The sequence below is a fragment of the Festucalex cinctus genome, chromosome 13, assembly GCF_051991245.1.
Source record: "Festucalex cinctus isolate MCC-2025b chromosome 13, RoL_Fcin_1.0, whole genome shotgun sequence".
NCBI classification, from domain to species: domain Eukaryota; kingdom Metazoa; phylum Chordata; class Actinopteri; order Syngnathiformes; family Syngnathidae; genus Festucalex; species Festucalex cinctus.
This window is the reverse complement of record NC_135423.1, coordinates 10,527,483-10,549,440: the sequence shown is the minus strand read 5'-3', so window position 1 is coordinate 10,549,440 and position 21,958 is coordinate 10,527,483. Positions and strand designations below refer to the sequence as shown.

The 21,958-nt window shown below is 39.1% G+C and overlaps 1 protein-coding gene and 1 long non-coding RNA gene across 2 annotated transcripts; one reads left to right on the top strand and one right to left on the bottom strand.

Annotated features, from left to right (window-relative positions):
• Nucleotides 1-264: 264 nt before the first annotated feature.
• On the bottom strand, nt 265-647 carry LOC144032933 (uncharacterized). Its single transcript, XR_013287828.1, has 2 exons — nt 511-647; nt 265-442 (listed from the first exon to the last, which is right to left on the bottom strand). It is a non-coding gene; the product is annotated as an uncharacterized LOC144032933 (long non-coding RNA).
• Nucleotides 648-7,437: 6,790 nt separating this feature from the next.
• On the top strand, nt 7,438-19,911 carry bmp16 (bone morphogenetic protein 16). Its single transcript, XM_077541397.1, has 4 exons — nt 7,438-7,480; nt 8,021-8,104; nt 16,747-17,120; nt 18,303-19,911. The coding sequence occupies exons 1-4, from the start codon at nt 7,458-7,460 to the stop codon at nt 19,250-19,252; spliced, it is 1,431 nt and encodes a 476-aa protein (XP_077397523.1). The 5' UTR covers nt 7,438-7,457; the 3' UTR covers nt 19,253-19,911.
• The last annotated feature ends 2,047 nt before the right edge of the window (nt 19,912-21,958 follow it).

Sequence of the window (21,958 nt, the reverse complement as noted above, 5' to 3'; positions counted from 1 at the left end):
CATAAACAAGCCCCCTGTTCTTCCTTTTGGTTACATTTCTGTGTACTTCAGGAAATGCAAAACCAACCAATATTTCCTTATTTTTTCACACTCAGTATCCTGAGCGCCTGTTTTGTTCTGGTAAGCCTTCAAGATCCTGTACCTGCCCTCCTGCTGCAGATAACTATAGATAACTATTAATGAGAACAGATGTACAGACAGACAGTAACATCTTGACTCACAAAAAAAAAAAATAGCAGCAACAGAGCACAAGGACTCATATGATGACTTTAACAAAGCAAGGTATAAAAATTTATTATTTGCCCGAAGACATGTTTCCCTGGGAATGCATTTTCACGGTAACCCACCGAGACGGCGGACCACACCTGGACACAGCTGGACCATGGAGGAGTACCTTGTTCTGGGCCCCGTACATCTGTCGGCTATAGACACACAAGGAGACCTATAAATAAAGATTATAGTTTGTCATAAGACGCTCACAATTAAAAAAAAAAACAGGCCTTGAGTTACCTTTGAAGGTGCACCAGAAGTCAGCTGCTTGTGTCCTGCGTGGGTCACAGCCTGGCGTATTTGTTTAGTTCAAATGACAAATTGGTCAATTTAAGATTGTGTCAACATGAAAGGGCAGTTTCCTGTTATTACGTACCGCACACACACACACACACGCACATTTACATTTACAAAGCTGCACTTCACATGAGAAGGAACATTCAAACACTGATGAAGACAGAGAGGGAAGTGAAGATGAACAGGCCTGTTCTCACGAGTACGATTTCATATCAGAATAAGTAGAAAACTAGCATATGCATGTGGTCAGAACTAACAACAGGAATTATACTGTGACTATACCACCGTAATTATAAATGAGGTTTTTACAGGAGCATCGACATATCTTTTGGCACAATTTTCCTTTAAGTTAATCTGTTTTTAAAAAGTGTTCAGTCAGTATGGCTAGCTAACGGTTAGCATGTCAGCATGTTATAACTTCTCATGCTTGTGTGGGTTTTCTCCTGGTAATCCAGCTACCCCCTACATCCCAAAACCATTCATGTTAAAGTTCATTGACAACTCGATTGTCATGTGGTTGTTTGTTCCTATATGTGCCCTGTGATTGGCTAGCGACCAATCTCGTGTGTACCTGTCACTCAAAGTCCGCTGGGAAAGGCTCCAGCTCACCCTCAGTTGGTATTGAAAACGTTTTAATCGATATTTATTGTCTCATCAGAAACTTGGAAGAAAATAAGCACAGTACAGGTTTGTTTAAGACAAATATGATTATTTGTATCAGTCAGACCTTCCCAGGCTTTCAGCTTCCTAAACAATGAGTCAAGCTGCTATTAAAAACTCTGTTGAGAGAATGGTGCACGTGGCATTACACATTACACAAGGTATACTAGCTTATAGCATATACTTTGTTTCCCACAACTACACACGCGTACAACGGATTTCTCATTAGTGACCTTGTCGTTATGTGCAAATATGATTTGACTATGTTGCTATTGAGAACTGAGTGGTATCCTGTTTTTTAATTGGTAAATTAGAAACATTTGAGACTTACTATAACTGCTCAGCTCATTTGAACTTGGTTGCTAACTAAAACGGCCATCCCTACCGTAACACGCAGTATTAAAAATTGTCTTAACGTTATGTGGAATCGCTATCTCTCAAAGAATCATTCTCAGTGATTAGCATAATCACTCCACAATGTTGTGCACGTTTCTCTATAGTAGTGGTATAGACTCCTGTTTCCCTTGACATGTAAAATATTAATAACATTGCTTAATAGTATTTTTTAAAATGCATTTTAAAAAGCAAATGGCACCTAACCCCATCTGGAGTTGTGTAATAAACAGCCCTGGCTGCTATTTCCGGAAATACAGTATTTAATTCCTAATTGCGGTCCTTGTAACTGCTCCTTATCCTCATCCACAAACATTGAGCTCAGGATAAAGCAATGACATCAGTGTAAAAACGTGGAATTTGTTAGTGGTGAATGAAAAAACATCAGACCTTGTTTGTGTGTGTCTGTCTTTGTACATAATTCTACTGGAGCACATCCCTGTATGTGAACATTAATACAATTTTGTCTTTGTCTCCTTCTCTACTTTCAGACATCCGTTTGTCCTTCCCAGCCAAAACCCTCACAAATCATCCACTTCAATTATTATTAGTTTTTATTTTGTTTGCAAAGTCATCCCTAAGATCCAGGCTTTGATATAATGTCTAAAAGTAGTGGAGAATCACTAAGTATTTACTGGAAGACAGGAGGGGGGTGCATCTTAAATCATCATGTTATCATGTCTTTGACATAAACCTAAGGACTCTGTTAGTAGTGACCAAGTATTTTATGTTATACATTAAAGTCCACCTGTCTGTACTGTGGGATAAAGTGTTGAGTATACATTTAGACTGCTGTGTTAGCTTCTCATGCTAACTGTTAACTAGCGGCTGACATGCTATCGCATAAACAGTACACTTTAAAAAACAAACAAACAAACAAAATATGAATAAATAGAAAAGGGGGACATTGCACCAAAGTAAATTAGATTTTTTTATTTTTATTTATTCATTCATTCATTCATACAGATTTTTATAGTTCATTTACGAAAACTATGGATTGGAGGCACGTCACGTTCCTATCGAAGGAATTACCATAAGTGTTGCAACATCAATCTTGGCTCATTTTGTGGCTATTGGGGTACTTCGCTTTCATGACTCACCTTCCTTTGTGATGCAGTCCTGTGGGACAATTGGATTTTGGCTCAACACAAAAAATGAGGCAGCCTTTAATCTCTACTGTATCCGTAAATTACGCAAACACCGGTTTGCATTAAGTGGACATGCGTTAGCGTCATGTCTCAGACCGAATCCAACGAACTCGTGCACAGGGTGGGAGATGAATTTGAAGTTCTAGAACCGGCCTGTAGAGGACGATGTCTTTGTATTGGAGGCCAGCTCAATTGGCTCAGGAAGAGGAAGGAAGCTGTGTGCTGCGCAGCAGGAAGAATAAGGTGCAATGACGACCGCTCTAACCTTGCTAACCTTGTTGCGTGTGCATATGTCACCAAGCAGATAGCCGTGTCGGTTCACAGAGGACACACGGACAGTACAGCCATGTTTGCAACCATTTCTCTTCCAACCGCAGCGTTATACCATGCTTCACAGATGAGCTTGTGTGTTTTGGAACATAAGCAGATCCTTTGTTTTTACATGCTTTGGCTTTTCCATCACTTTAGTAGAGCTTAATTCTGGTCAGAGAAAAAGTGTAACTCGTGATAGCAGTTGAATTAATTCCAAAGTCTACAAACCTTTTTTTGTCAGGCAATTTAAAGCAAATTATTAGACTTTGACCCAATAGAAGATGCATCTGAAGAGGAGAGTGAAGGGAGAAAGAAATGAAAGAGGCTGCAGTAAAGTCCTGGAAAAGCATTTCAAATGGAAAAAAATGCAACAGCCTGTTGAAGTCAATGCAGGTTTGATGCAGTTACTGCAAGTACAGGTTTTTGCCACCAAATATTCAATGTTAGTCACTTCAAGTTAATTTAATAGTCTGTTCCAATACTTTTGCTCATTTGAAAAGAGGGTGTGTTCAAACAAAAGGTGTCGTCCTGAGTTTTTTTTTTTTTTTCAACATATCTAGATGTAAATGTAATGAAATAAAAGCTGGAATTCTGAACTTTTTGTCTCATCTTCATCTTTTAATGTGAAGCCCAAATGTCTTCAGTATACAACCGTTCCAATACTTTTAGTGGGGATTGTATGTTTTCTTTTTTCATATTAATGCGGCCCCAATACTGATTATTACCATTCATATTGTGCTATTGACTAATTAAAGAATGTCACACCTTTCAAACACATGAGGCTGTTTGAACGCCAAATTAGGGGCGCATGTCACCGTGACCTTGGACAAGGTCATACAGGTTATTTTCACAGTGTAATCACTCCTCTGTATTAGATATGGAAATACTTAGTGCTGTGATTCTCACTAGTGATATACAAAGAATCACTGAATTAAATATTCAAATTGTGTATAATGTTACAGTGGCTTAACCTTCTTTTACTCTTTACTTTTATGTTCAGTAAAGTTGCATTTAATCTTTCGACCTCCCATTGAACGAACAATAATTTTCATTCAATTTATGCGCAATACATTTTAACTTGAATCAATATCTGTCGTTTTTATTTCAAGTGAAACCAGGAGCTCGGCTGCGATGGCGCTCTCCATTGGGATTGCAGACTGAACGAATTGCGCCTAACGATTCGCTTGGCACCTTGCTTGCTAGGCATACTCCATTAGCGTGACAAAGTGCGCGGTGAATGCCAACGCAATGCTGTAATGCGCTTTAGACAAAATAGCTGTCGAAAATACTCACCATGTAATGAAATGTGATACAGTAGCCAATCAATGGAAGAAAAGGAGGGAATGCTAATAATGCAAGCGCCAGCAAAACATGAACAGAAAATATCTAAAGGTGCCTGAAACAAACCGATGAAGTTTTTTGAAATGTCATTGTTAACACTATATATGGACTTTTGCTTTAATCTATTTTTTTTTGTCTTTTTGACACTGTTTAATTCACACTATATGAGCACAAGAAAATCCCCACTGTTGTTGTTGTGCATGCAAGCCCTTCTTCTTTTGCTGCCATTGTCTTGATAGAACTTTTGGCAACATTTTGTTATGGAAAAAAATACTTTAATTTGGATCTTTGGTGACTGATAGCGACAAGGCCAACGAGAATGTGGGTTTCTCAACTTGATAGTGATTCAGTCAGTGGACTGTAGCTCGAAAGTGCCTCTGGATCTTCCCCATCCTAGCTGAGAACTTAGCTGATTTGCAATAGAATTCAGCAAACTTCAGAAAAAGCTTGTTTAAAGATGGCTTTTCAGAAAGAGGTAAAAGATGTACAGTAATGCCTTGAGTTGAGAGCAACCTGACTGACCAATTTTTCAAGAAGTAAGTCGTCATTCTTTTTTGTTTTTTACTTGCAGGTGCAAACTTGCGATATGAGCTCTATATGGTTCAAGTAAATTGAATTCAACTCACTTCAAAATAAGCAGAAATTTTAGTCAACATCCAAAAAGAGGCTCTTTTGACAGTGGATGTTTACTGTCAAACAAAACTTACGTGTTGCATATTTAAAACAGCCAAACTACATCGTCTTAAAAACCGCCCGGTATTTTAAAGGAGTTTCAATTTCTAAAGAATGTCCCCTTTTAAGTTTAATTTGTTGTTGATTTTGATTTTATACTTCTATTCTAAAATGCAGCAACGATGGATGACTTGCGAAGAGGGTGCTGAAAAGTTGCTCTCCACCCCCGTCAGCGGAAGTCAGCAGGACAAGGCAGCAGACGTCTTTTCCAGAGGATGGGAAATCTGGAGGCTGGAATCGCCGCTCATTTGGAAGGAGGAGGAGGAGGCAGCGGTCAGTATAGCCGCAGTTCACATGTGAAAGAATGTCAAGTGGCTATTAATGCCTTTATACGGTTTGACCCACATTTTTCAGCTTGCAGCACACTGTCCATTATTGCTTCAACTCATACTATTATAAAAAATCATAACATGATGTGTAGGTTAACTAATGGTATGCCGATTTCATTACGATTAAAAGTGGTGCGGTCTAAATGTGTTATTAATATAAGAGGCTGAGAGCCAAGGGTGTTATATGACAGTATGAGCATTCAGGTGACTGACCAAGAAGAGCAAGGGAGCATATATCAGACTCTCATTATGGAGGTATGCACTATATTTCATGTCCGGACATGACATGCTAAAATGTTAAACTTCACTAAACCAAGAAAAAGTTCTTCACTAAAATAAGGTAAACTAAACAAACTAAGAAAAACAGTCTATGCCATGCTAAGTTACACCAATTTAACATAAACTTAATTGAACAACAATAATATATCATATGCTAAAGTTTAGCATATGTTTAGGTTAGCAGCTAAACGATACTAAACTTACGACTATGGCAAATGAAGCAACACTAAAATGAGCAAAATATGGTGCTATTCTATACTCAACTAAGATCAAACATGTTATGCTAATTTTAACTGAACTAAGCAAATCTTGATTAGGCAAGGCTAAAATACGCCTATTTAACATAAAAAAGTAAGATGTGCTAAACTACTGTGCCCTGCGATTGGCTGGCAACCGGTCCAGGGTGTCCCCCGCCTACTGCCCAGGGTCAGCTGAGATAGGCTCCAGCACCCCCCGCGACCCTTGTGAGGAATAAGCGGTCAAGAAAATGGATGGATGCTAAACTACACTAATACAAGAAAAGCTAAACTAATCTATTAAAAATGACGCTACACTAAAATAAGACAATCTATGTTATCATGCTTCGCTTAGCTAACTTCAGACAAGCTATCCTAATTTCTAATGAGGCAACAATTTAACATCCATCCATCCATCCATTTTCTTAACTGCTTGCTCCTCACAAGGGTCGCGGGGGGTGCTGGAGCCTATCCCAGCTGGCTCTGGGCAGTAGGCGGAGGACACCCTGAACTGGTTGCCAGCCAATCGCAGGACACACAGAGACGAACAACCATCCACACTCATAAGCACACCTTGGGACAATTCGGAGCGCCCAATTAACCTGCCACGCATGTCTTTGGAATGTGGGAGGAGACCGGAGTACCCGGAGAAGACCCACGCAGGCGCGGGGAGAACATGCAAACTCCACCCAGGAAGGCCGGAGCCTGGACTCGAACTAGCATCCTCAGTACTGGGAGGCGGATGTGCTAACCAGTCCCTCGAAAATCCCTCGAATTTTCTTTGCATGCTTCACTGGCGTCACTGCTGCCCTGTTGTCACTGTCAGCCATGGATGTGCGCATGTCATGGAGAGAAATACAGAATAGCGAGGACTAGGGAAATTAAAATGTCTTTTACCCTCAAAATGGGGGACTATTTTCAAACTGTACGACTTTAAGGGTTTTGAAACAGACACCTGCATGAATGGGCCGAGAATATCAACAGATAGTGAGCGAGTCATAAATGAGCTAATCATCTATTTCAATTACAGTCTGTTGTCCAAGAAGTTAATTGATTGGCAGATAACATATTGACTTCTTGGGGAAAACAATGTGAGTGCATCACAAGTGTTTTTTTTTTTTTTTTGGTGGGGTGTGTGTGTTTGCTGTGATGAATGAGGCGGGTTTCTCGTGCGTGTGTGAGCAGTAAGATGTGAGACGATGCATCCTAAAGAGACGTTTGCTCATGGGCCAACTCCATGAATACAAATTCCGGAAAGGACGAGTGCACCTTGCTTCTCTTGTCTAATAGTTCCCCCCCGCCCCTCTTTTTCCATCCAATCACAAACGCAAACTGCGCTGACTTCAGAGGCCGCTGACTCATCCATTCATACATTTGGTTTTATTATTTATTATACTCGAATCCCATTCCGAGTTATGAGGGCCACGTATTTATAATGAAGGAGCCATTGTCCCACAGCAATGGCGATTTTGAAACGCAGCAGGTGAGTTTGTTATGCGAGGGAGGCTAAAAAAAAAGCGAAATTTTTACTTTGTTTCATGTCATGTGCTGGTTTGGTTGGATAATTGAATGAATGTGACATCAATATAAGGGAGTTAGTGGCTGGGAAAAGTTTAGCTGATATTCTTTTTGAGGCAGAAATGGCAGCAAAGAGAGCAAGTGTGTATGTGCGTGTGTGAGAGGGGAGAAAGAGAGAGAGAATGAGTGAGAGAGAGGAAAAAGGGGGAGGAGACAGCAAAGGAAGGGAGCGGGACAATATAGTAAGAGGGTTGAGGTCCAACAGGGAGTTGATTCATTCACTCGCACTCGTGCAGCTTCTTTGCATGCGCACACATTAGCACCTGCACAGTGTTTGAAGCGGCGCACGCAGGTGGAAAGTGCACCTTTGGATACAACATGGAGGGAGTATTACACAACGTAGTCGTAGAGTTTTATTTACATGACACAGGCAGACACTCGCTCTAGTTAAGCGAAGTAAGAAAAGAGTCCACACAAGACTTGACACAATCCAATCTGTCCAAAGGAGCAGGAGGGAGAGCCGAGGGATCGGAACACTGGAGCTCAAGGATAAGCCATGGACACTGCGTACATCCCTACACACCTGGAGGTGAGCACTACACACACACACACACATGTGTAAACAAATATAGGATTTTTAATGCCAAGCAGTGTCATACAGACAGTGCAAAGAGTGATCAGTTATGATATACATTCAAATGTTTTTAAAGAAAATGAATAGCATCCTTAGCTTCAGTTAACCAATTACCAAAACTTAATTCAGAATTATCTTAATTTGACATGTATATTAAAAACACACAAGAAATGTGTTTCCAGTATTTGGAGCCACTTTAATACTACAACAAACAAGCCACTATAACAAAATGAACATTTATAAACGCAACATAAACACCTACATAAGTACAGAGAGTGTTTAGCAGGTGTCCTTCAATGCCGTAATAGTGATACAATGACCAGTGTGTAAATGGTGCATTATTTCATCAATCAACTTCATTAGCCAATCACATCGCAGTCTCAATACATTAGAACAATTGTTCTCAAACCTTTTACACCACCTAAAAAAATCAGAGTACTCCAAGTACTACCATAATGACCAACATTGTGAGTCACTATAACATTGTGCACAGTTCGAACATTAATACCGAGAAAAATTGTACTAAAAAGTTTAATAATAATTTAATAGTGATTCTTTCAAGTACCAATAGGGTGAGCCCGAGTACCACACTAGTGATGCTAGTACCAGATTTTGACAATCACTGCATTAAAATATTGTAGAAAGATTTATTTTCAATAGTTTCATTCATTAACTGCAACTCTTGTATTGTACAGATTCATTAAACAAAACACATAAGAAAATACTTTTCAGAGAACCCATTAGAAGTCAGCCTTAAACATTTATTGATGATATGTTATATGTGACCTCACAAGTCTAAATATGACATTCAGATTAATATTACATTTGTGCAATATGAAGTATGAAGCAAAATCCATCCATTTTTATCCATCTTAGGGGGGCGGCCATTTTGCCACTTGCTGTCGACTAAAGATGACATCACAGTTGCTCATATTCTGAAGCTTTGATTGGTTGTTACCTGAGACCTGAGCAACCGTGATGACATATTCACTCGACAGCAAGTGGCAAAATGGCCGCCTTTTGATATTGATAAAAACTGCTGGATTTAACTACCATATTTAGATTAGTGGGGCTGTGTAGACCATATTGTTGTCAAGAATTTTTTTTTTTTTTTTTGGGGGGGGGGGGGACTTCCCCATTAAAAATGATTTTCATTTATTTACATGAAATACAGTCAGTCTGTATTCAGCGAATATAATATGAGTTCCACTTTTTGAATTGAAGTTTAATGTTGCAATGAAATGATTTAAATGATTTTTTTTTTTTTTTTTTTTAAATGCCTCCGGATTTTTATGTCTAAAAATAATTATTTGCTTTTGGGAAAGACCATTTTCCGAATCTCAAGAACCAGCACACGAATAATACTCTTTAACCAACATACCATATTATGGATCTACTTGAATGATGTGACAACACGCCAGCCACTTCAGTGCATGATAAGACTTTGTAGAATCAGTGCTGCAGTTTAGTCATAACACAAACATCCATCCATTTCCTTAAACAGTGGTCCAAATGTGTATTCAAAATATGAATACGATGCATGCTAATGTCTACTGTCACCAGCAGTATTTTTCAGCGTTCTTAAATGTCATTTAGTGCTGCTTGAGCACTCAAAATACGCCCATTTGTCTGGAAGTGTGCTGCTGAAGACATTAGTCACACTGGGGAAAACACACACGCATACAAACACAGCAGTTGCTCAATCCAAACGCCAGTGCGCTATACACTACCTGAAGAGTGTTCCCATTATGAGTTCAAAGAGCAGCAGGTAATTGAGCCAGGCGTGTTGCGCGGCCGCCGCCGCCGCCGCCGCCGAGAGCGTTATTAATGTGAAAAACAGGCAGTCTTGTGTTTTTCACTTACTGTCAGACGCAGTGTGACACTCGTAACCACCAGTGAGATACAGTATGTCAATATTTCCATACAAACTTGTCTCCCCTGTTTGTAATATTTTGGCTCTCTCATAGGGTAACCAAAATATTTGGAAAATCTCTTTATATGATGCAGCACCAAAATAGTAATCATATTGTTTAATGCGGTAAGTCAAACATATGGCCCGTGGGCCGGAGCAGGCCCGCAAAGGGGTTTAATCCGGCCCGCGAGATGATATGTAAAGTTAAAAAAATAAATAAAAATGAAAACATATAAATTTGTAATTTCACAAGCATTCTTCAGATGAGCAATGCAACTTGTACAGGGGAATCGTCCTGGATGTCATTATTTTACACGCAACTTAAAAGTTACGGTTTGTTTAATAGTAATAATAATAATAATAATTATTATTATTATTTTTAATCATAGACCGACATAGTCGTGTTAAATACGACACAAATTCGCTTACTGGTAACACAAATAGCTATGAAAAGGATTAACGTCCTTATAACGTCATTTACTCATTTGCTCCCAAAAACGTATAAATATGTTCTATTTTAAATATTACCATGCTCCTAAAGACGTATTTATACGTTTTTATGTTTGTTTTTTAATGCTAGAGCATATAGGAGGCTTTGATGCATCCTCTGAACTGAAGAGAACGCTTCAAGCAATGGTAGTTATTACAAAAACGGCCAGCAGGTGGCAGCAGAGTTTAAGAGATCAACCTGGGCCATGTTGCAAAAAGTTTTTTTTCCCCACTGTTTTAAACAGATTTGTGAATAATGATGAAACTTTGATAGATTTTAATGCCAATTGCTCCAAAATGGAAACAGATAGAAATATGCCTTTTTTTCCCTGATGAAAGAAGAGACTCTTTTGTTTTGGTAGGTTCCATGTTTTGATAGCAAGAGGACACAATATTCTGTGGGCCTTGCAAAATCAGTCAAAATCCAGTAAAACTGCGAAAAATGTGCTGAGAGTGAATGAGTTAACTGTGCCACGCAATGCATTCTGGGAACAATATATATGCAAAACAGGTAGATTTAACACATCCGTAACTTATACGGCCATTTGCGCCCATGTTATTTTTTTGGAACAATATGATTACAGTTGAGCTCCGTAATTTAGGGCTGGCCCACAAATAGCGAAAATCTGCTTATAAATGACGGTAATTGTTTTTAAGTTATATACTGTTATTTTACAGATGCGGCCCACTTGGTAATATATTTTCCTCCATGCAGCCCCTGAGCTAACATGAGTTTGACACCCCTGGTTTAATGAATACCGATGATTGCGAAGCATATGTTGTGTTGCATTGGATGATGCAGGTGCACCTAATGAAGTGTCCACTGAGGCTCAAACTGCTTGTAAATCAGTACAGTGTTGTTGACGTTCTTGTATGTGCGCAACAAATGGACATTTGGAGTCATTAACCAATTATGGACATCATACATTGATGCTAAGCATAACATAACATGAACATATTGTTGCTACTTTGTGAAAAACACTTGTGTCCATTTTTTTTTTTCATGTTTTTATTTTTACGTTTTTGGGATGAAACTGAATACAGACATCCCAGAAAATTTTATTTTGAAATTTTTTTAAAATGAGGGCAAAAAATGGACATACTGTAGTGTTTTTCACATAGCAGCGACGATAAGCAAATAAATTAATGCAAAAATAAAACAATTAAAAAAATAAAATAATAGAGCCAATTTTGTTTTACAGAAATCGTTTTATGATCTCACTATGAAAAATGATATGATATTAAGCCATTGAGAACAAAAGTGGGGCAACTCTATTTTAATAGTCGTTTTGCAAGAAAGTATGTAATTAAAAATGTTGTGGCTGCAATAAATTCTCGGAGATTTATATCATGATGATTACGTTTTTAGGATATACAGTACATTTTTACAGAAATTGTGTTTTCCCTCAGATTTTGGTCTACGAAATATATTTTTGGAATTAAACGACATTGGACATATTGCTGGCACTTTATCCACAATTGAAGTACTTGTCATCATCTTCACTATCATCTTGGTTGCTTTGAAGAAAAGAAACAAACTTAGGTTAGAAAAAAATAAGTTTTGTACAATAGTGAGCTAAGTCCAAATATCTGTCTAGCTATCAATATTTCGTGGACGATAGAAAAGTGTATGTTGCTACACTTGTACAAACATACAACCGTACTGGCCCGCAAACTGAAGCACGTTTCTGAACCTGGTTTTACATGCACGGCCATCTTGGAAGTAGGAGTTAGTCCAATGTTGGACTGATGAATCAAGAGATGAGCTGCCCCCTAAATGTCAACATTGACGCTAAATCTAGAGCAATATTCACCTGAATTTTTTTTTTTTAAATGACCTAAATTGAGTTAGCCCGCTGTAGTTTTCAGCAACTCAGTTTTAAGCAAGTGGAATCTTTAGCTGTCATGCAACATGTTCCAAAGCACAACAGTGAGTGAACTATAGAGATGGACTGAGAAGTCTAGGAGAGAGAGAAAGAGAGAGAGAGAGAGAAGGAATTTGGGAAAAGAAACACGGGAAGAGCAACAGGAAGGGAAAGTTGAGGACCAGGCGTAACATGAAGACAGCGGCGGCGGATAAATCAGCCAGCTGCGGTGACACTAGGGGCCGTCCATGTGCCGCACTCTTCCGCAAAAACACCATTCATATAAGGCTTTGGAAAAATAGAATCAAATGAGAAGGGGGGAGAATCCATTGAGGTAAAAAAAAAAAAAAAAAAAAAGACAGTTGTAGTGAAGGAGGAAGGGGAAAAGGCACGTTGAAATAAACAGATAAAAAGAGAGGATGGGAGTTTATCGCCACACTGTCTGCTGCTCAGGGAGGTCAGGTCACATCCAATATGTCTTATGGTGGACACAACCTTTTAAACCTTCATTTTACCTTAGCCCAAAATCATTCATCACAGTCTCTCTCTTTTTTTTTTTTTTTTATATCCCAAGTGAATGTTGGGTACAAAAAGATCTCACTGGGGGCAGTTCATCATATAAATGTCATCAATAAAAGTCAAGTCAAAATTGCTAAAAGATGTAATTGCCTAATTTGCATAATTGGGAATTTGCATGTAATTGTAATGGACGCTATAGGAGAGCGGAAAGTTTCTTCTGCTGGTCTATTGGTTTGTTTTTTATTTTTGCCTTTGAAATAGGCAATCACTTCTCAAAATAACTTCATGTCTTTAAGTTGCTAGAATGCAAAAAAATTGAAATTTTAATCGCTTACTGCCACCTGTGGCTGAAAAATGAAACTGTCACACATTCTACAACGCGCACATGATGTCACATCCGCAGAGGACGGGAAATTCAAACCTGACTCCAATCTCAAAACTATTGACCACAGGCTTGCAGGAGTGCCCATTGTGATCAGCTAAGGTGTTGATCTACGAATTAGAAGACGTTTCAGTCATGGTCAAATAAAAAGGATAATGTAAAAAATATTTTGGGGCAAATGGTTACATAGAGCAATATTGAATGATTTGTCTAGACCCACATTATATAAGTCAATCTCATCCTGTATTGTTAAACTAGACTATCCAATCAAACTGACTGTTATGTTGTGAGTCTTTAAAACACCAGAAAAAGTCACTAAATGCGTTGCTAGTCACTTTTGACAAAAAAAAGACACCAAGAGACATTTTGGAAAGTCGCAAGAAAGTTGGCATCACTAGATGGGTGGAGCCAATGTGACACATACAGACAGGAAGCTAAGACTGTTTGAAAGGGCTATATAAATAAAGATGACTTGACTTGACTTGACTTGACTTGACTTTAAATGAAACGAGGGGATGAAATTTAGTGGTACTGTTAGGGATGAATAACAGAAAAAAAACAGATAATTATAAAGAAAAACCTATATATTCCAATGTAGCATTTTTCCTTAAAATTGCATGAAATTAATGGTGATTTGTTTTTTTACACTTAAAATTGCTACTTCATTTTCATGAGATTAAAACTTTATTTTCATACAATTATGACATTTTCTTTTAATATTTTTTTATTTTCTTGCTTCATTACCACTTCATACACTGAAGATTAATACTTCGTTTTCATAAAATATATATTTTGTATTATTACATTTTGTTGTAACATTACCACTTATATCCACAAGTTATTTGTGTAGAATTTCGACAAACAGATTTGACTGAAAGCATCATAACTTTTTTCTCTTACAATTTTTTGCCATAATATTAAGATTTATATCTTGTAATATTAGCATTTTTATTCTCGTAAATTGAGTTTTTCCTGGCAACGTTACTGCTTTATGGTCAGTATTTTTTCTTGTACGTCTCGGTGAGTGCACTGCTCCTACCATGTGAACCTTTGAACCTTTCAGTGTCTTTTAGTAGAGGAGGAAAGTACAGGAGAGATGTCTTCTGCTTGTCCTCTTTTCTCAACCAGGGGGAGGCGTCTCGTCTGTAATTGTACTGAGCTGCCTACGCCTCAGGTGAAACGCTCCCTGCTGGGTGGGGCCGGCCATCACACTGTAATGGATGGGCCGCGACAATCCCACGCTGTTTTTCTCGTGCCCTTTGAACCCGCTTCGGCCGGCTCGGCGGACGTAATCACGTACGCATAAAAGCATAAACCGATGTGGTCACACCTGTAGCCTCGCGCTAACCTCTTTTCTGACAGCGGGGGCCAGATATGCGGGCTATTACGGCATCATAATGTGTTCACTCGGGCCCTAAACGCCTCGCTTATCTTGCCGTTAATCGATTTGATGGCTCGTAAAGAGATAAAGGAGGGCAGACCAGGGTGCATTTTTCATTATAGCGAGTTTTTATTTACTTTTATTTGGTGACTTTAAAAAAAAATCAATTAGTTTTAATTGGCTTTTAGAGCAGATTCGTTAGTTTTTATTTTTGGGAAAAGTCTTCGTTTTAGTTTATTTTTTATTAGTTTTAGTATTATTTTTAGTTTTTGTTTGTTTGTTTGTTTGTTTGTTTGTTTGTTGAGTGCAAAAAAAAAAAGGTTGCTAAGTACGGTGTAATAAAATAAACTATTATTCTCAAATTAATGTTAATGTTACGGTCGATATGGATTAAAATTAACCCAGAAAGCTCACGTATAATGTAAGTACAAAAATGTACATTTTTCACTATAGCATTAGTTATTAACTCAAGATGTAGTTTCCGTTAGTTTTCATTTTCTTAAAAACATTTTTGTATTTATTCTGGTTTCATACATGAAAATGTTTTTCAATTTTAGCTTGAGTTATTTCATTGTTTTTCTTAACTATAATAATGAACTGTTTTTTTGTTTTTTTTAATAACCTGTGCATTTCCGTATGTCAGCTCAGGTTTGACATCTTTTATTTGATTTTCTTTTTTTTTTTGTTTTTTTTTTTGTTGTTTTTTTTTTAAAACACTTCACCTCAATTTTCACCCCAGGAGGGCCGTTAGTGCTTTAATGACCGGTTGACTTATTAACATCTATGTCATGATGGTATGCTGTTAGCCGTGGTCGTAATTATGTGACCTCCCAGTTTGTGGTCATGTTCCCGCGTGCACACGCAAACTCACAGACAAAATGAGTGAGGAACAGGATGGGAGGGAAGAGTCCATCTTCTTGTGTGTCACTTCTAATTGCAGTTCATGAGAGCAATGTTTTTTTCAGGCTTGATGCTAACTACAAGGGAGAGAAGATAATCGGTTCAAGTGATATGCAGAATTCAATTCATTCTTCTTTGAATCAGTAATATTATGTACTCCCCATGTGATTTATTTGTTAATCCTTGGATGTTGGTTGGAAGATTGCTTTAACCTGTCAGTGGAACCTTAGTTTACTAACAAATCAGTTTACAATTTGATTTTTAGACAAATATTGCTTGGTTTCGCAAACAACGCTTCCTGACATCCAAGTATAAATTAGTATTGCTCCTAAGAAAATTTAAAAAAAAATGCAAGTGATTGTGCTATTAAAAAGATCTGGGAAGTGAATAACTGAAACTACAATTGAAAAAACATTGACATAAATTAAATAAAATAAAATATAAAATAATAAAATATAGCTTTTTTTTTTAACTTGGTCTAAGGAAATATTCTAATATTTTGAGATAGGATATTTGAGTTTTCTTAAGCTGTAAGCCACAACCAGCAATATTAGAATCATAAAAGGCTTGCAATATTTCATTCATAATGAATCCAGAATGTATGGCATTCTTGCTTATTTAATTGCATTACAGAAAATACTGGACTTTATCACAATATTCTATTTTTCTGAGACAGTCCTGAATAATTATAGCAAAAATGTCCTTCGTTTTCATCTTTGTCAATTTCATACATGAGCTTTTAGAGTTGATTTTAAATGTATTTATTTTGGTGTTGATGTACAGAAGAAATGAGTTTGAAGAGTCATTTGGGAATTGTGATTTACTTTACTTTATCACATGTGACTTAATGTGACTTTTTGTTGTTGTTTTTTAATTATGCACTTGATGAATACTCTACATAAATAAGACTAAAACTAATACTGAAACTAATAAAGATGACACAAGAATGGAAAAAAATAAATAAAAACTAACTAATGTTTTCCATGACAGTGGTTTAGATAAAGTATTTCAAAATGTAATTTTAAATAACGCAAGAGTGGGGGTGTACCAATACCAGATATGGGTCTGAAAAAAAAAATAAAATGGTATGGAACATCCCAAAAATCATGTTTGTTCTTGACGTGAGCGCTGTCTGCTTCCTCACTTTAGGTCCACCATGCTCCTTGCTAACCTCCTGCTCCTCATGGTCCTGCTGCTACCTCAAGCCTCGTCCGGTAGCCAAGGTGACACCGGCGAGGTCGACAATGGCAGGCTAGCCGGCGCGTCGCCCACCGCCCCGGATCCCCCGCCCACCGGGTCCCCCCCGGAGGCGGGCCTGGCTCAGACCATCCAGAATCTCCTGCTGAGCCGCCTGGGCCTGCAGTCGCAGCCCAACCCTCGGCCCGGCGTGCCGATCCCTCGGTACCTCCTGGATCTGTACCGCTTCCACCAGCAGCAGTACCACCTGCTGGAGGACCCCGCCTTCAGCTTCCCCAGCCAGCACGTGCAGCAGGCCAACACCATACGCAGCTTTCACCACAACGGTAAGACCACTGCGACACCGTGACCACACGCCTGTGTCAAAATGAGAGCAAGCCAAAGACCTTTAGCCCGCACCATGCAAACTGTTCCTAAGTTCTCTTTTATCAGCAGATGGTGATGGAGAAATCTGCTTTATGATAGGTGCAGATATCTTTGACAAGTCTCATTTAACAATCAAAACATGGCAGATGGTTCAAGCACGCTCACAAAAGATTAGACAGGGTTGCTGTCCTACGTGTGTGTACACACGTGTCGAAAGTATACAGTAGTAGCCCGTAAATAGCAAAAATTTATGAGTAACTGATGGCCATTATAATTGTACTAGGGCAAAAAAATAACACAATAATATATATATATATATTAGAGCTGTCAAACGATTACATTTTTTAATCAGATTAATTGCATCTTAGAATTTTGATTAATCACGATTAATCACTTAAGGCTATTTATCAACATTTTTTGCCTGCCAAATTTAAAGGGATGCTTATTAAGCCATTTTTTGGTAGGCAATCATTAATATTTTGCCTATAATAAATTGATAGTTTCATCATTTTTCATGTACAATTAGTACCTTTAAACACATTTTGCAACTTGCTGTCGACTGAAAATGACATCACAAGGGCTCAGGTAACCAATCACAGCTCAGCTTGTGAATGTCACATGACCAAACCTAGAAAACAGGTGAGCTGTGATTAGTTACCTGAGCCCTTGTGATGTCATTTTCAGTCAACAGGAAGTTGCAAAATGTGTTTTTAAAGGTACTAATTGTCTGTGAAAAATAATGAAAGTATCAAATTAAATATAGACAAAATATTAACTTTTTATTACTATAATAGCTAAATAAGTGAAGTATCCCTTTAAAGAGCACCTGTTATGTGTTAATTCTTTTGACATTTAATGTTATTACTTGAATAATTTAAAATAGGGGGGAAAAATGGACCCTGATAGTTTGACATGAACAAATATTCTGAATGTCATACTCAAACATTTATTACATGCTTTACTTTAATGCATTTAGTGATGTTTATTGTTCAAAAACAACCTGTGCTACCTTTACCATAACCAACTGCCGTCAGCTAAAGGATAATCTGCGATCAAAAATAATAGTATGACTAATCTGCGTATCTCATCTGTATTTGTGTTCATTTTTGCTTTAAGATTTTGTCTCGTTGTTGTTCCCTTAGAGCCCCTCACAGCAGAGGACCAGAAATGGGCGCACATCTCCTTCAACATCTCCTCCATCCCCCTGAATGAGAAGGTGCTCTCGGCTGAGCTCCGCCTCCTACGCGCCGCCAGGACCGCCTCCCTGGGCCCCGGGCCCCACAGACTGAACCTGTACCTCTCTGGGCACCAACAGGTCCCCACCCTGCTGGAGACCAGACTCCTCGCCGCTGAACCTCAAAATCATCCAAAAGGCAACTTTTGGGAGGCGTTCAGCCTGAAGGCAGAGCTCTTTAATTTAGCCCTGAATGGAGCGGATCACCTTGGCTTCCTCCTGGAGGTGGTATCAGAGAACAGCACCGATCGGGGGAAACAGGAGCGGCATAAAGGGGGGCACTTGAGGGTGTGCAGGTCTGTGGGGCAGGACGAGCACAGCTGGGCCCAGGAGAGGCCCCTCCTGGTGACGTATAGTCACGACGGGCGCGGTGAGCCTTTGGTCAAGCACGGCAGGCGGAACCTCAGCGGGTTGGCTCGGAAAAGCTGGAACAGAGACAAAAAGCGGGGCCGGGATAAAACCTATAAAACGCCGAGCTGGGGTGGCCAAACGGGAAGGGTGAAACGAAACGGCGGCCGCGCGGCCAAGCTCAAGCGCCTCTCCCGCAACCGCTGCCGCCGCCATCCCCTCTACGTGGATTTTAACGACGTGGGCTGGCACGAGTGGATCATCGCGCCCAGCGGCTACGACGCCTTCTTCTGCCTGGGCGAGTGCCGCTTCCCCCTGGCCGACCACATGAATTCCTCCAGCCACGCCATGGTGCAGACGCTGGTCAACTCGGTCAACGGCGCCGTGCCGCGGGCCTGCTGCGTGCCCACCTCGCTCAGCCCCATCGCCCTGCTCTACCTGGACCCCCAGGACCGCGTGGTGCTGAAGAACTACCCGGACATGGTGGTGGAGGGATGCGGGTGCCGGTAGCGCGATGAGCAGATAGCGTCCGGGGAGGACGACGATGGCGTGGTGACGTCTAAATGCTCTTAAGTGAGGGAGATCTCATCAGAAAATGTTGCACCAATTTTCCACTGCACAGTACCGCAGGCTGGAAAAATATTAATTGAGACAATGTTGAACAGCTAAAGTGGGGTAAACGCATATCGTTAATCAGACTAAATTTAAGCATTTTGACCCCTCAGTTAGCAAAAGTCAGATTATCAGATATCTTGGGAAGATTACCCTGTGGTGACGTGTGTGTTTTAAACCGACTAGTCAACAAATCAACTTTACTACTCCACAATGACGTTTGGAGTGTGACGTCAACTAGTTGTTAATAGTGGTTAATAGGGGTCTAACTGATTAGTTGACGTGTAACTCTTCCAAAAAATGTTTTTTTTTTTAAAGAAAGATGTCAACAAGTCACTAGTTGACTAGGATTGACTAGATTAGTCAACTAGTCAACGACACTATTCCACATTGACATTTAGCACTTGAAGTCGACTACTCACTAATCATGTGTTGACGGCATCTTGACCTAATTTAAAAAAAAATTATTCACCAACAATATGTTCTATTCAGTCCCACTAGTCTAAATATGGTATTTTGGTTAAAATTACTATTTGTAATATGAGTTATGAAGCAAAATTCAGCTGTTTTTATCCATCTCAGGGGGCAGCCATTTTGCCACTTGCTGAAGATGACAACAATGTTGCTCAGGTCTCAGGTAACAACCAATCACAGCTCAGCTTCAGAAAACAGGTGAGCTGTGATTGGTCGTTGCCTGAGCCTGAGCAACTGTGATGTCATCTTCAGTCGACAGCAAGTGGCAAAATGGCCGCCCCCTGGGATGGATAAAAATGGCTGGATTTTGCATTTTTGCCCACTTACTATTAAAGTCAGATTATCAAATGTTTTTGAAAGATCACCCTAAGCGATTATTCCGTGGTGAGGGGTGTGTTAAAAGTATTTTTTTTTCCAGATTAATCGATTGTTCATCAATTTGACTTTACTACTCTACAACGACTTCGAGAGTGTAAAGTCAACTAATCGTTAATAGGGATCTAACCAACTACTTGACTTGTTGACTTCACTCCTCCAAAAAATCACTATTACGGGTTGAACAGGTTTGATCGATGAGTTGACCAACTACAGTCTTCACTATTTAATGTATTTTGTATCTTCTAATTGACCAATTTACAGAAGAATTATCGGATGTCTTGGAAAGATTTTCCCTGCTCGATTATCCTTACAATCGTAAATGTTAAACTTGTTCACTATTTACGATGGCAAAATGTTTTCTTATATGCAAAAAATGTGTGAGTATACCCCGCTTAAGCTTCTTAAAGAGCAGTAGCTCAACAAAATCGTCAATCACGAGTAGATACTGTGCAGCAGGAAAACGGGTCAACACTCCTCGTTCCTTTGACATTGTTTCGCAACGGCGATAAACAGCATCAATCAAAACATCTTTACGAAAGGTTTTCCTCGAAAGCACCTACGTGTCACCAGCTATTTAAATACAACACATCAACAATGCTGAGAAAGAAACTACAGCGCTATTGTTCTGAATGTACTCTATTATTATTTAAAAGAAAACTTTTCTTTGCAGACGCGAAGATGATCAGACGCGATTCCATATAGATCTGCCACCGTGCCATTCTCTAACTTAAAATGTATTTAAAGGCTGCAGCGTTGCGGTGTATTTAATCTTGGTGATATTTAAGATGAGCTGCACACTCACATGAAGTGAGTTATGGCTTTACCTGTTTGTGCGTCATGTCAGCTGAGCAACGTTCACAACATAAGTGGTGTCCACTAACAAAGCTGTGTGAGTGCGTGCGAGCGTTTGTGACTTCGGGGTTGTATCGACTCGTTGACTTGACAACTTTACCAGTCCACAATGACGTGTCGAGCTTTAAATCGAACAGTAACTAGTGTTGAAGTGATTAGTTGAATAGTCAACTTGACTATTTCACAATATTTAAAGCGTGACGTCGACTAGTTGTTTTTAGGGGGCGAACTAATTCATCAACTGTACAACAAGTTTTGACTTTACTACTTTGCATCCACATTTAAAGCTTGAGTTCAACTAATCATTAACTCATTTGCTCCCAAAGACGTATTTATACGTTTTTTTTTGTTTTTGTTTTTTTATGCTAGAGCATTCAGAAGGCTTTGATGTAGCCTCTGAACTGAAGAAAACACTTGAAGCAATGGTAGTTATTACAAAAACAGCCAGTAGGTGGCAGCAGAGTATAAGAGATCAAATAGGGCCATGTTGCAAAAAACTCTTTTCCCCACTGTTTTAAACGGATTTCTAATGAAACTTGGCTATATTCTAATGCTAATTGCTGCAAAACAGAAACAGATGGAAATATAATTAATATTTTTTTTCCTAATGTTTTATAGCAATGGAATACAATACTCTGTGGGCCTTGCAAAAGCAGTCAAAATCCAGTAAAGGGATTGCTATAGTGAAAATGGTTGGGAGTGAATGAGTTAATTATGTGCATTTGGCATATCGTCCTCCAATTGGCCAATTTATAGACGAATTTTGACTTGCTCATTTGCTACTGTCGCTGGAATATAATGCTCTGTGGAGCAGCCAAAATGTCCCGTCAACCAGGGAATGTACTTTACGTGAGGAAAGCGGTTAGCTAGCTTTAGCTATTACGATCATTGCTAGTCTTA